At 35.1% G+C, this 16796-nt stretch overlaps 1 protein-coding gene across 2 annotated transcripts; it reads right to left on the bottom strand.

The window, feature by feature from the left end:
- Positions 1-928: 928 nt before the first annotated feature.
- Positions 929-5518, bottom strand: LOC127098680 (serine/threonine-protein kinase KIPK2). Of its 2 annotated transcripts, none has more exons than XM_051037339.1 (3): positions 5292-5518; positions 2782-4765; positions 929-1989 (listed from the first exon to the last, which is right to left on the bottom strand). In XM_051037339.1, the coding sequence occupies exons 2-3, from the start codon at positions 4542-4544 to the stop codon at positions 1134-1136; spliced, it is 2619 nt and encodes an 872-aa protein (XP_050893296.1). In that variant the 5' UTR covers positions 4545-4765; positions 5292-5518; the 3' UTR covers positions 929-1133. The 2 variants fall into 2 exon arrangements, with proteins under 2 accessions (XP_050893296.1, XP_050893295.1); XM_051037338.1 differs by having other exon boundaries at positions 2782-4781.
- Between the last annotated feature and the right edge of the window lie 11278 nt (positions 5519-16796).

Here is a 16796-nt window from a genome sequence, read left to right on the forward strand (position 1 = left end):
TAACTGATATGTAATTCAAAAATAATGTATATAACCTCTAAAAATATATCTTCAGAATTTAAAAATATTTATGAGAATCGAGAAATAATCTATGAAATCTAAAAATATTTATGAGAATGGAGAAATAATCTATAAATAATTTCCATATTTTTAACTCTTATTTCAGTTATGGAAGAATTTTATCGATTACAAACTAGACACTCCTTTAAGTCACAATTATAATCACAATTATAAGGAAAAGAAATGTCATTGTACCCTAGGTACTAGTTAAGATTTTCAAATAAAAATATATATTATATAATCAGTCCATTCAATATATATAATGTTCTTTAAAAAAATATTAATTAGTATTTCTGTTTTTAGAAAACATATTTTAAAAAAAACATATCTTTTTAATTTCTTAAAGAATATTCAAGTTATCTTTTTAATATCTTAAGTGTCTCATAAATACTACAAAATCTTAAATTTTGATCATTAAGCAATTAGTTTTAATTATTTAATGCTATAACTAAGCCTTTCATTTAACTCAAAAACATTTAAGGTAGGTGTAGTTGATACAACAAGAACAAGTTAATTATTAGTGATCCGAGGAAATACTAATGTGACATTGACTGTAACCCCATAAATAAACCTTTGAGCCGATTATGCATTAAATTGCCATTGCTCGTGTTGACTAAAACAGTGTGTTGACTAAAATTGATTATGTTAAGACTTATAAGTATTTAAGTTATTAGACGTCAAAATCATTCTTTTAATTTATAGAAGAATAAATTTGAAACCTTTTCCATTATAATCAATTTTTAAAATACAAAAAATAAATCACTTTTTTAAATTCTTAAATAAACTCTTCTTTTGGAATTATTGTTTCTTTTGGAGTTGGAAAAAAATCTTTAATCTATATCAGCATAGGAATTGATGGATTACGACATTTTCGGTTATTAGCTTCGGCCTTCATTTTCTTTCAGATTGCGACTATCAAGTTGCCATATAACCTGAACTTCCTACACCTTATAAAGCACATATTACTGTGCTAAAATCAAAAATAATTTACAACATACGCTTCCATAATTGTTGCAACTTGACTACTAGTTTAACATAGAGCCCGAATACGAGGGAATCCACAAGAATGCCCTCTAAAACAACTCAAATTCCACTTGTTCTCCTGTTGTTGCGCATTCTAAATATTTACCACCCTTGCTTTGTGACTCTGCGATCATGTCTGAAACTCCCAACTCGAATTCACAAAGGTCTGGAAGTTCTGGTGGGATAGCGCAACGTATTAAGGCCCAATTAAGGCCCTCGAAGAAGGGGTGTTGTTTAATCTCCGCAGCGCCTTTCTCTGTACCCAAACGGTTTTCCGGCTCTTTAACTAACAACCCTTTGATAAGATCCCTCGCTTGGAAACTAACAAATGGGGTATCAGGGAATCTAAGATTTTGCAACACGACATTGGCTAATGTTTCTTCGTTATTAGAACCTTTGAAGGGTGTTCTACCATATAAAAGCTCGTAAAGAAAAACACCAAATGTCCACCAATCAACTGCAGCTCCGTGTCCTTCTCCTTTGATGATCTCGGGCGCTAGGTATTCGTGAGTACCAACAAATGAATTTGATCTTGCATCGGTGGGCTCTGCCACAAGCTGTGGCAACGATTTGATATGTGCAGCAAGATCAGCTTTTAGTTTCCTTGCTTTTGCCGCGGGTGGTAAGAATCTAGGACTGAAGCATGGAACTTGACAAGATGGTTCAATGCAGAATGGCTCAATGCAACTTGACTTTGCATATGGGCCTGAAACCTTGGCAGGATCTTTGTCAGAGGATGATTTCAGAAGTGTTGGACTAACATCACACCGGAGTGAAAGGTCAAAATCTGTGAGCATAATGTGGCCGTCTTCTCGAACAAGAATGTTTTCTGGTTTTAAATCACGGTAAACAACTCCTAGCATGTGCAAGTACTCCAAAGCAAGAAGGACTTCGGCTACGTAAAACCTGCATGTACAAAAGGTTCTCTGATGAATACAAAATCATGTTCCAATGTGTTTTCATGTAGTGTACAAGGTTTGGCTTACACAGACAAAAAATTACAGTTCAAAAAGATCATTTAATTAATTACATTCACTATCAAAGCAACTTGCAACTTGATAACTACTTAAGAGTATGCAGGTGGCATGATGTATTCGTTGAAAAATTGCATGCACATATAGGGGAAGCTAACATTAATCAAGACTAATATCATAGTTAATAAATTTGGAATGACAGGAAAGACTTTAGCTCAAACCTTTAGTATGAGAAATAAACCTAACTTAGACATCAAAAAATTTAGCTCAGTCTAGCATATCTCGCCTGTGTAGAGGCAAGATTTCATCGTTTATAGGAAAGAGAAATATCTATACAGAAAGAGTGAGTGGATACTTCACAATGGACCTATAACCAAAATTAAAGTGTGTTGGGTTGAGGGGGGATGAGAAAATACATTTTCAACCTAAACAATCTGCATTCTGCAACAGTGCGCTAGCAGGCACACACATGTATATGCAATATGTTATAACTCAGAATCATATTTTATATAGTGCAGCAATGCAACATGTTCCACCTATAAACATATCGAAATTCAAAACCTTATCGTGTGCACCTTCTAAACCAGAAATACATGACAAATTATGATTGATGACAATGAGCACAAGTATATATCAACATACAAATTAAACATATGATATAACTTGTGACCAAAAGGAAAACAAAATCCCAACATATTACAAATAGCAGTTCTTAGTTTTGTACCTTGCTGCTGGCTCTGAAAAACATCTGCCAAGTTGTTTCTGACGTAGAACATGAAGATCTCCTCCAGGACAATACTCCATAACTAGACATGACAGATTTTCTGATGTAAACTGCGCATAGAGTGTTGGAAGAAAAGGATGATCCAGCATTCGCAAAATTTCCCTTTCAGTTTGAGCCCTAGGCATCTTCTTCCTTCTTGCCAAAAATTCATTGTCCATTACTTTTATAGCAAACAAACAATTTTGGCCAATTAGTTCAGAAAGATATACAGTACCAATGTCTCCACAACCTAGTTTCTTCAAAAGATTGAAGTGTCTCAAGCCCAAGACTCTGTGCTGAACTTGAGCATCCCGTATGGCCTGCCATCTATAATCCTTTGACATGTGAGGTCTATTGCCGCAACTAGAACCACTAACATTACTCTCGTCGCTGGTGCTTGTACTACTACTGTAGTCACCTTGGCTGCTCTTTGAACTCTGTGAGAATTCAAGCTGCTCTTTCAATCTGCTATTTTTTTTCACTTTTGCAACTTCTCTGCTGCTATTACAACCAGCTGAAGCTGGCCCAGAGAGCATACTCTTCAAGTTTATTCCATCTGCAGGGCTGAGAGAGCCCGGTGTTACAATACCTTTGCTGTTTTCTATATTTGTATTTTCTATTTCACACCAACATCTCTCGCAAACAAGTGGAGCTGTACTAGCAGGAACTGACTTATTATTTGTTTCATTGCATGGAGGAGCAGATAAAGCAGAATCAGAACCCTGTTTTAGTTTCTTCTTACCCGAATCCTTGTTTTTGATGGCCAATTTCACTGTTCGGGGGCTGCGCGAAAGTTTACAAACTCTACTGCCATTTACTGAAGTAGACGAGGAAGATGTAGTTTGTAACATACCTTTCCGTACATTCTTCGACATAGATGCTTTATTTCCCAATTTCTTAGGGGAGGAATCTTTTTCACACAACTCTACTTTACTTCCATTGGTGTTGCAACAAGATATAGAAGAAGAAGCAGATGTTTGATTTTCAATTTGATAAGGTTCTGATGATTGGAGTGAACCCTCAACTTTACTTGATGAACATTCCAAATCACTTTGCATAAATGACGCCCCATTATCATTTTGTGGGGTTGCAACTGCAATTTTGGAAGAAGGAGCATTTCGGCTCAATGTGCTTTTGGAAGTTTGATGAGACTGAGATTCTTTATTCAAGGGAAGTGACTTGCTTTCTTCTAGCACCAGAGATATTTCATTTGAACTCCGTTTACTCTCAACATTAGAAGGCCCAGATCTCCTAGCATCATCAGCAACGACCGAATTGTACAATGTCTGTATCTTCCCAACCTCTGATATTCTTGGAGAAGCTCCTGACTTAGATAACCTCTTCGTAGCAGCCATTTCTGATGCCTTAGATATACATAGGTCTCTTAATGCCTGCTTCAAAGTCACCGGCTCAGAAGTCCCAACTCGTGGAGATCGAGGTATACCCACAATCATCGGCTTTTTTAACGCACTTTTCATCCTAGGACTTGTTCCATCTGGTAGATAGCTCAAATCTCTTGATGAAGATTTGAGATTAATTGACTCAAACAGCTTGTTAATATCATCATCTAGATTATACTTGTATCCCAGTTTCACCGCAGGAAGCTTCAGATTTTTCTCAGCCATACTGTATCCAGAACTGGACTGATATACCCCCGATTCTTTCAATGTATTTATCTCTTCTCTCGCTTCAACAATTTCACAAGTCCCCGAAAACGAACCCATGAGAAATAAATTGCTCCACTAAATTCAGTATGATAGAAATAGCATAAACAATTGGAATCTCAAACCAAAAGTCTAGTGTGATTCATTTCACATGTAATATTTCAGACACCATAAACTCACAACTCAAGACAACGAACCCGCAATCCAACTTTCGGAATTCAAACCAATCTTCCGGTGAAATCAAATCCAAAGAATGAACGGTTCATCCCTTTTTTCACCATCTATGTGACATAAAACCTGATAATAGTCAATAGTTGAATACTTCAGAAAACCAAGAGGTAAAATAGAAACTGCAAATTAAGTATATAAAAAAGAATGCTTCACCAATCACATAAATCACCAAAATCAGATCAAACACCAAACAAACCAAACTTGTAAGAAAACTCCAGTTCATATTCAAACCAACATTTTCCACTAAAAAAAATAGCAAGTAATGCAAATTTATTCACAGATCCATACACACTTTCTCCCCAAAAAAATCGCACAAATCACAAAGTACAACAACAATGAAGATTCATATTGCAGTATCTTCCACCATGAATACCATAATCAAACAGAAATAGAAGCTTCTTCCTCAAAAAGTAAGGTTCCAAAACAACAAAAAGAAAAAGCTGAAAACGAATTATTACTACTATTAGTTAACAGATTCAGAAAAAGTAAAGTGCAAATATGAACTAACATTAACAACACACACTTTTCACAAATCAACACAAAACTAAAAGCTCAAAGTGCGATCGGAAACCGCACCTGCAAGTAAGCAAAATTGGAAACACCGGTAGCACATTGAAATAGCGTATGAAATCCACAGAAGAGAAGAAGAAATCGAGATGAAGAACTGAAAGGAACACAGAAAAAGAAAGAGAAACCCTAATCCACCATGGAAATGGTAAACGAACTTCGGAAGAAGAAGAAGAAGAAGAAAATGGAGATGCAGTTTTTTTTTTCTTCTGTGTTATGCTTTTAGCACCGGCACTGATAATTTTGTATAGAGGGACCCACTGATATAAGAAAAACAAAACAAAATAAAATAAAATTTGAACCGTTTCATTTCATTTTCATTTTATATTATATAATTAAAAAAAAACTAAAAAAATAAACCATAGGATGGGGTACACGGAAATCGAATTATTTAATTAGAAAATAATAAGAACTTTATTCTCATCCATTAAAAAATTTACCATCTCAGATTCGGCTTCCTATCAATTTTAAATTAAATTAGAAATAGTATCCGATGCTATTTTTTTTTTGGTTTAATATATTCGCATGTGATATTGTCAGAATTATAGTTCAATTAATGGAGTGCTATTAATTTCACATTAAATATTGCAAAATAAAACAAGGAATTTGTACCAAAGGAAAGTGATTTTTCAAATTAAATAGTTGATGCTATGAAATATGAATACCCATAGTTAGAGGAAAACAATAAATGTGTACAAAAGAAAAGAAGCAAACATTAACAAAGGTACAATAGTGGAATTTTTTTATATTTATTTTGTTTGAATAAAATGAATGCATTTACTCACTCAAGTTCAATTTGAATATTTGTATGTACTAGTAGTATATGTAATGTATATAAAGAGCATATTAAAAATGAATGTAATTTATTTATTGTAGTATGTATACTAGTACTAGTGTTTTTGAAATTGGAAGAATGGTGGTCATCATCATGAAGCTAATTTTACCTAATATCATTGCATTCTGCATTGCCATAATGATGATGATCATTGATAACAATGAATCCTGAAATAGAGACAACTTAAATGTGCACCAACCAATGAGCTTTCATCAATGCCAAACATTAACATATGTAATTGTTGGTATTATCAAATTAGTGTCTCTTATTGGATGGAAAAATGAGTGTTAAAGTAGTAACATTTAAATGGAGGATTTGTATATATAAAGGTTTAAGATTTTTGGTTAGGATGTTGTGTGGTTGTTTGAAATTCAATGTGATAGTGTTTAAATTCTCAAATGATGTCTTAGAGTTTATTTTATCAATTTTTCGTATTGAAATTTTTAAAAAAATAACAGTGGCTCAGGTGATATATCTTGTTGATATAGAGGTGGTGCATCCTGTTGATAAAGAATAATAATAATGCAATAAAAATGTTTCAAAAGCAATAATACTCTTTTTTTTAATTGAAGAGGGTCAAAGCCCATAGTAAAAAGGAGCTATTAGTTTTATCTTTTACATAATATACCTCAACGTCTTCATAGCAATTTTTAAAATAGAGTAAATATATTTTGATGTTATTACTCATCTTAGTTAAAGAGTCAATATTACAATTTACCTTTCTATTTACATGAACAGATCTGAGTTCCTCCTTCTTATATACTTGAGTAAAGTTATGCTTAAACCAAAGTTTTACTTCTCTTGCTTGAGAGCAATATATATTTCTTTGGAATATATAACACTCTAAAAACCCCACTTAAAATCATATGGAATAAATCAATTATAAATAATGATTTCATATAGGATGTCACAGAAACTCCACATTTAACTTGCTATGTAACACTTATTAAAATAAAATATTTAATTCAAAATATTTGTCATCACATGTCCGCCTTTACTTAGGCTCATCGCATCATAATTAATTATTAAAAACAATTACTCAATCAAATAAATTCAAATATAACTTTTATTTAAAATTAAAATCAACTAGGGAAATATGTCTTCCACATCAAAGTAACTCAAAATCATATGGAATAATATTTAATCTCGCAACAATAACGCAAAATAAAACAAGACATAACGTTCGTCCGCCCAGTGTTACAGATTAGATCAACAATAATCTAAAAACGCATAAAAGTGGAAAATAAGAATAGCCTCAACGTCATCCTTTAACTCTATAGCAGCTACTCGTCTACCTGTTTGTTTGTACCTCGAAAGGAGCACAGAACACCACAACAAAACAAATGGGTGGGAATACGCTCAAAATCTATAATTGTGCAAAAGAATACAAGGGTAGCCTAAGGCAAAACATCAACTTTCATACATTTCAATTACATAAATCAATATAAGAATTACTTAACAACACCCAAAACAACCCATATGCACAAACTTTATGTAATGCAATGCAACAACGACTCAACTCAACAAAGGTTCTTCATATGTATCAGATTCCAATATCTGAACCCTAAACCCCGTCATCTGAGCTCGAAACGAATCACTAGTCTCAACATCTGAACTTGTGGCTCGCCTCTTTCACAACAACGACAACATATGATGTATGGCGTACAATAACGCAACGACCACAACACAACAATGATTATAGCCCCACATCTGATTGTAAATAATCATGCATTTAAACGCATCACGATAGTTCTCACTTCGAACTATGCATCAAAACATAACACATATAATTACATTCATAACACATAATTGTATTTGCAACACAACAACTCATAAACATAATCATAATTCATCACTCATAATTATGTAATTAATCATAACCCTTCACATAACCCCAAACAGTTTAGGACATCATCCACTAATCACCAAAACATAACATTGTCTCTCAAATTAACTCGAAGCGGTTCAATTCTACATTGTGACCCTCGCTAGGAGACATGCAGGTCGCTGGGTGTGTAATATCCTAAATCCTGAAACTTATAAATAAATTATTACTCAATAATTTAAGGTGTCACCAACGCCAATCCTTTAACAAACATAGACATTTTTAAAACATACAGCGGAAAAGTAAATAACATACAACACCTGTCATCGCATGTTTACCTTCACTTAGGGTATCATCGCAGTGAGATCACATTATCGCATATCAACTTCAAATTGGATCTTATAAAGACTTAATTTTTCACAAAATGATTTCAAAAAGGATTTCAATATCCCACTCTCAACAACTTCAAAACAACGCAACGTAATAGTTATTAAACTTCGACGAGACAAGTAAGTTGACATCAAAAATAATAAAAGAAACATCGTTCACCCCCAGTGTTATAGAATCAAAGCATAGTGACTAAAATAAAAGCGATAACTAATGAAAATAACTCCAAGATTTCCCACTCACAACAGCAACTATACTCTTGAGTATCTGCAAGATGTCCATGATGGACAACATCAAAGCAAATGGGGTGGTAATTCATATCAATAATTTAATGGCATAAGCTAGAAGGTAGAATTCAAACATCTACACATTTAATAACAATCACAAAACAACATTCTCACACCGATTTCATCAACATACACAAAATAATCACATGTTTATCATTTAAATTATACAATGAGGCCCACAACTTCAACCAGACTCATATGCATGTGGTATCATATCATCATTAATTGGTTCACTCAGGAATCAGGTTCATCTTGCTCGAACCCTAAATTCACCCTGTTCAGATTCGGGACAAGTTACCAAACCACCCTATTCGGATTGCAACTTGCCTATTTCATCAACAACAACGATATAATGAATGCATATCACAACATGTCAATGCAATACCAATATAATATTTAAAGTCCCCTCCCAATAATAAACAAAATATGCATTGAACCAAAAATAATAGTTCCCTTTTCCCTGACTATTATCCCACAATAACATACTAACAATTCAGCGACATAATTCATGCTCATATAGTAGCATACCATCATCACAATTCACAGAAATTATCACAACATCATCATCACGTATGCACATACCCATCATTCATCAATAAGTCATAAATTTGATGAAAATCATGTTTAATCGTTTAAGTCATGCCAAGACATCATTTGAACATTAGCTAACAGAGTATAACAGTATCCAAAACATCCACGAAAGTTAAAAAATCATAATTTGCAACTTAATATCGTCAAAATAAGTATTTACGCTCCCTGCAGACTCATGACGGGTTACCAGTCACGGTCGCGACGTCCATCACCTTCCCCAACACTGCAGAATATCGCCTATGTAACGACCGACTTGAAAAACAAGCCTGGGCAGCATGACTGGTTACCAGTTACTAGTATGACTCTTGTCAGAACCCTCAAAACTTCAGAATGTTACCTATGTGATGATCGACTTGGAAATCAAGCCTGGGAAACGTGACGGGTTACCCGTCACCAGCGTGACGCCCGTCAGCGCCCTAAAACCTGCAAAATTTTGTCTTCTTCAATGGAGTTCTCTGCAGAACTCCTATTTAGCAATCCAGACATCAAAAATTGATCCAAAACATTACATACATGTTATATACTCATCAATAACATCTAATTTCATCAAATTAACACCTTTAATTCATGTGTTTTTTGTATAAAATCATATTATTCTCAAACCTTCAAATAACAACAATGGTGAATATATGTTAATTCATCAAAGCAGAATTTGTCATACAATTTAGTACACGAAATTCATCACCAATCATCATCACATACAACAAATCAATCATCAATAACATAATTTTATTAAAATCCCAAAGTCCTATTAGAGCTTAAGGACTCCTCAATTTTACCTCTCATGCATATACTTATTATTGAGATAGTTTTCCCCCTTATCATGTTAGTCCAACAGTTATGCAAAGTTATGGATTTGATTCTCTAATCCCCTCCAAGTTATAAGCTTTCTCTTTCACTTTATCTAGCCTCATCTCTATTCTCCAAATTTTGATTTTTACACATTGATAAAAACCTCTAAAACTAGGTTATGCTTTAATTTATATTATTAAGGTAAATCTTATTAAAATTCCAATTCTGCCCCGACACTTATTCCTCCTTTTTATTCCTCATAAATCACACTTTGGCTCCAAACTCTCTATTTTCTATTGAATTCAATAAATATAAGTACTAGTATTTTAATTATTAAATTAAACTCTACTAATTTAAATCGAACCATACAAGCCTCTAATTACTCTCAACACTCTCACCTCAATGTCACACACCTCCACCACCCTTATTTATTTAATTAATATTACCCAATAATCAAATAAATACACAAAAGTCATAATAAATCAAATAATTTCAATAAATTAAAAACTGGGGTGTTGCAACTCTCCCCCACTTAAAGAATTTTCACCCTCGGAAATTACCTTAAGTAAACAAATTCGAATACGACTCCCTCATTTGGCTCTCAAGCTCCCAAGTCATATTTCCACTAGCTAGCCCTTCCCAAGCTACCTTCACTAAGGTAATCTCCTTACCACACAATTGTTTCACTTCTCGATCCTCTATCAGCATGTGTGATGCCTCAATAGTCAGGTTATCTCTCACCTGCACATCATTCACTTAGGTCACATGAGACGAACCTAGAATGTACCTCCTCAATTGAGACACATGAAACACATCATGAATATTAACAAGGGAATATGGTAAGGAAATCGGATAGTTCACTTCTCCTATCTGCTACAAAATCTGATATGGAATAATGAAATGCGGAGTAAGCTTTTGAGACTTCAACGCTCGACCAACACCAGTTACCGAAGTAACTTTGGAAAACATGTGATACCCCTCTTGGAACTCAAGTGCTTTCCTTCGTTTATCATGATAGCTCTTTTGGCAACTTTGTGAAGCCATCATCTTCTCTTGGATTACCTTGATCTTCTTTGTGGTCTGTTGAACAATCTCTGGTTCAATCACAACACCCTCTCCCTACTCATACCAACATAAAGGTGTCATACACCTTCTACCATACAACACCTCAAACGGTGCCATTCTAATGCTCGAATGGAAACTGTTGTTTTAGGTAAACTCGGTCAACGGTAAAAAGTTATCCTAAGCACCTCTTTGATCTAGAACACATGCCCTTAAAAAGTATTTTAAGGATTGGATAATCCTATTGGTTTGACCATCTGTCTGCGGATGATAAGTAGAGCTTAAACATAGCTTCGTACCTAAATCTTTCTGCAAACTCTCCCAGAACCTCGACGTAAATCTAAAATCCCTATCAGATACAATACTTGATGGAACCCCATGCAAATTGACGATATTCTCAATATACAACTCTGCTAGCCTCTCCAATGGATAGTTAAGTTAAATCAGAATGAAGTGAGCCAATTTAGTCAACCTATCCATAATTACCCAAATGGTATCACAATTCTTCATTGTTCGTGGAAAACCAGACACAAAGTCCATCGAAATGATGTCTCACATCCACTCAGGGATAAACAACGACTATATGAAACCCAACGGCTTTTGATGTTGAATCTTTGACTTCTGGCAAGTCAAACAAGCATACACGAACTAAAAAAATATCCTTCTTCATTCCTGACCACCAAAAGAACTTCTTCAAGTCTTGATACATTTTAGTAGCATTAGGATGAATACTCAAGCTACTCATGTGGCCTTCCTCAAGAATACTCTTCTTAAGTTCAGACACATCTAGTACACAAACTTTATCTCTGAATCTTATCACACCATTCTCGTCTATTCTGAAATCACCACCTTGACCTTGATTAATCGACACCAATCGGTAAACTAATCCTAAGCCAATCTTATGACCTTCTCTGGTCTCTTCAAGAATACCATTGGTCAGTTTTAACATGCCTAACCTCACGCTATTACGAGTCCTTTCACATACTAAACTCAGATCTTGGAATTTTCCAATCAAGTCCAACTCTCGAACCATAAGCATCGGCATACGTAATGGCTTCCTACTCAAAGCATCAGCTACGACATTGACTTTACCATTGTGGTCATTCAAACCAAAATCATAGTTCTTCAAAAATTCAAGTCACCTTATTTGCCTCATATTCAACTCTTTCTGATCGAATAAGTACTTCAAACTCTTGTGATCACTGAACACTTCAAATATGGAACCAAATAGGTAATGCCTCCAAATTTTAAGTACAAGCACAACGACAGCTAATTCCAGATCATGCGTAGGATAATTCCTCTCATAAACTTTCAATTTTCTAGAAGAGTAATCCGCAACCTGTCTATTTTGCATCAGTAAACCATTCATACCCATCATCAAAGCATCATAATACACAACAAAAGACTCACTCGGATTCGGAAAATTCAATACTAGAGCAGACATCAACCTCTTCTCGAGCTCTATAAAACTCTATTCATACAAATCATCACACACATATGCTTGACCCTTTCGATTTAACTGAGTCAAAGGCATCGCCAACTTCGAAAAGCCTTCAATAAACCTTCTGTAGCAACTAGCCAAACCTAGAAAACTTCTGATCTCAGTAACAAACTTTGGAGTTTCCCATTGTAACACAACATCAACCTTCGATGGATCAACAATAATACCTCCACGAGAAATTACATGACCTAAGAAACTCACTTCTTTAGTCTAGAACTTACACTTAGATAAATTTGCATACAACTTCTTTTCTTTAAAGGTTTGCAACATGATTCTCATATATGTTGTATGATCTTCATCTGACTTCGAATATATCAAAATATCATCGATGAACACAACCATAAACTGATCTAGATACAGATGGAATATCCGATTCATGTATTCCATGAACACTCCATGCACGTTAGATACACCAAATGGCATCACATAACACTCGTAATAACCATATTTTGTTCTCAATGCAGTCTTCGAAATATTCTCTGGTTTCACTCGAATCTGATGATAACCCGATCACAAATTAATCTTGTTGAAAATACAAGCCTTAACTAACGGATCCATTATATCGTCGATTCTCAGAGGTAGATACTTGTTCTAAATTGTCACTTTTTCATGGGTTTGACAACAACACTTTCATCATTCACACAATTCAACATTCATCATTCCTCGAATTCAACATAGAGAAGAAAACACAAAACCTACATGGCATAATCTACCCACCACCATCATGTTAACCCTTAGATAATCAGAACCCCGTCCTTACCTTAGAGTTCCTAGAAATAACTTCTTTAACCTTCAACAATGGTGAATCTCCCCTTGATCTCTAACCTCTTCTTTTCTCTTTCTCTGCTCCTCCTCTTTTCTCCCCAAATATTATGTACTGCGTTTCTATCCCAATACCCCTTTTATATTTTTATTATAAATCCTATTATTTTATTAACTTATTATATTATCACTATTTTCTTAATAATAATAATAGTAATAGTAATAATAATAATAATAATAATAATTCACTCAAATTAAATAATTAAATTAATATTAATATAATATTAATTATTTAAATAAATAATAACTAATATGATTAATTAGTTTTACGCACCACACCGCCCTTTCTACATTTTTGCTCACACACTCTCCAACACCTTAATTTCTAAGGCAACTATCCCACACTAAGGATACACAACACATCAAAACACTAATCAACACAACATAACCATAATTATCACATAATTAAATTATGGAAAATGATTTTAAAAAAATCGGGGCATTACAACTATCCCTCACTTAGAACATTTTCGTCCTCGAAAATTACCTGATGCGAACAATTTTGGATACGACTTTCACATCCTGCTTTCCAACTCCTAAGTCATATTTCCTTCGGCAGCACCTCCCCACACTACTTTCACGAGAGCAATCTCTTTGTCTCTCAACTATTTCAGTTCTCAATCATCAATCCTTATAGGTAGGGCCTCAATTGGAAGGTTATCCCTCACCTGAACATCATCCATCGGAATCACATGCGACGGATCCGAAACATACTTCTAAAGTTGTGAAACATGGAACAAATCATGTAGATTTGACAAATTTGGTGGCAACACCACTCTATAAGCAACCGATCCAACTCGCCCGAATATTTGATACAGACCAACAAACCGAGGAGTAATCTTCATCGACTTCAAAGTACGTCCTACACCGGTCACCTGAGTGACTCTCAAGGATACATGGTATCCCTCTTGAAACTCAAGATCCTTTCTCCTCTTATCATGGTAGCTTTTCTGCCTACTCTATGAAGCTTTCCTATTCTCCCAAATTAGCTCCACCTTCTCAGTAGTTTGTTGGACAATATCAGGTCCAAGCATTACACTCTCACCAGATTCATGCAAACACAAAGTTGTCATGCACCTTCGGTGATACAAGGATTCAAAAGGTGCCATTCAAACACTATAATGGATACTTTTATTATACATAAACTTAATCAATGACAAATGACCATCCCAAGCACCTCCTTGCTCGAGAACATAAGCTCTCAATAAGTCCTCTAATGATTGAATGATCCTCTATGTCTGACCATCGATCTGCGGATGATAAGTTGAACTCAACCTAAGCTTCGAACCCAAAGCTTCCTAAAAACTCTCCCAAAATCTGGAAGTGAACCTCATATCTCTATCATTTCCAACTCTCTAACCATCATAGGAGACATATGCAAAGACTTCTGACTTAAAGCATCAGCCACGACATTCGCCTTACCGAGATGATAATTCAAGCCAAATTCATAATCCTTTAAGAATTCTAACCATCTGTGTTGTCTTATATTTAATTCCTTCTGATCAAATAAATATTTTAAACTCTTATGATCACTAAACACTTTAAATTTGGAACCATGGAGATAATGCCTCCAAATTTTCAATACGAACACCACTGCAGCCAACTCCAAATCATGAGTAGGATACTTTCTCTCATGAATCCTCAACTGTCATGAAGCATAAGCAACAACCTTTCCATCTTGCATTATCACACCATATAAACCCATCAACGACGCATCGAAATACACCACAAATGGTTCATTCGGTTCAGGTAAAATCAAAATCGGAGTTGTAGTCGACCTTTTCTTTAGCTATACAAAATTGTTCTCACAACGAACATCCCACACAAACAGTTTACCTTTGCAGGTCAACTGAATTAACAGAAGTTCCAACTTGGAAAAGCCTTCAATAAACCCGCGGTAATAACCAGCAAGCCCTAAAGCTTCTAATATTTGTTACCGACTTTGGAGCCTTCCATTATAGAACTGCATCTACCTTGGATGGATCCATAACAATACCACCACTTGAAATAACATGACCAATAAAGCTAACCTCTTTCAACCATAATTCACACTTCAACTATTTAGCATAAAGCTTTTTCTCTTTCAACACTTACAATACAACTCGCAAATGCTCAACATGTTCTTCTTCTGGTTTAGAATAGATCAAAATGTCATAAATAAATACCACAACAAAACGATCTAAGTAAATATGAAAGATATGATTCATGTACTCCATAAATACTCCAGGTGCATCAAAAACACCGAACAAAATCACCAAAGATTCATAGTGTCCATATCGAGTTCTAAACATCGTCTTCTGTACATCTTCATCCTTCACTCTGTTCTGGTGGTAACCTGACCTCAAATCAATTTTGCTAAACACGCGTGCACCCACCAACTGATCCATCAAGTCATCTATTCTAGGAAGTGGATACTTGTTCTTAATCATAAATTTATTCAATTGTCAGTAATCTACACACAACCTCATGCTATAGTCTTTCTTATTTACCAATAACATCGGGGCTCCCCAAGGAGACACACTTGGTATCACAAATCTCTTTTCTAATAGATCTTCTAATTGTTTCTTCAACTTTGTTAACTCCTATGCAGACATCCTGTATGGTGCCATAGAAACGGGTCTGGTAATAGGGATAAGATCAATAGAAAACTCCACCTCTCTCTCTGGCGGTACATTTGAAATATCATCTGGAAACACCTCTGGAAATTCCTGCACTACTTACATTTCATTAATCACCACCTGGCTCTTAGCAGATAGTGTCGCGAACAACATAAATAATAAGAGCACCAATATCAATAATAGCAATCAGAGGCGTATTATTAATATAACACAGACCTCTAATCAACCTGTCATCACTGGAAGTATGAGTCTCTGTCAGAGCGAACACCTTTCCTCCAGTTGAAGCTTGCTTAGGCTTCGGGAAATGAGTGTTAATATGTCCTGGTTTACCATAATTGTAGCAAGTCACTACATTCTCTTTTCAATTAGCAACCAGATGTCCTGACTTCCCACACTTGTAACACTTCTTCACGTCACTTTTGCATTCACTGACACGATGATCCAACTCACCGCACCTATAACACTTAAGAGGAGTAGGAGCACCTCCCCCACTTGGCCTCTTACCATCAATAGCTCTTTGTTTACCTTTATCAGCTAGAGCACTATATGGCTTCCCACAGTTCAGATTCTACTTTCCTCTTCTCTCGCTCAACCCCTTGTAGTGAGCCCACCGAGCCTTACTATCATCCTCATAAATTTTACAGTTGTTTACCAACTAGAAACCTCCTGATATGTTGGTATCCAATCGCCTGCTTAATTTCAGGATGAAAACCATTCTCGAACTTGATACACTTCGAGAACTCATCAGTCGCCTCACTGGAATGAGGGTAGAACTTATCAAGTTCCACAAATCT

The sequence above is a fragment of the Lathyrus oleraceus genome, chromosome 6 (assembly GCF_024323335.1).
Source record: "Lathyrus oleraceus cultivar Zhongwan6 chromosome 6, CAAS_Psat_ZW6_1.0, whole genome shotgun sequence".
In the NCBI taxonomy this organism is placed as follows: domain Eukaryota; kingdom Viridiplantae; phylum Streptophyta; class Magnoliopsida; order Fabales; family Fabaceae; genus Lathyrus; species Lathyrus oleraceus.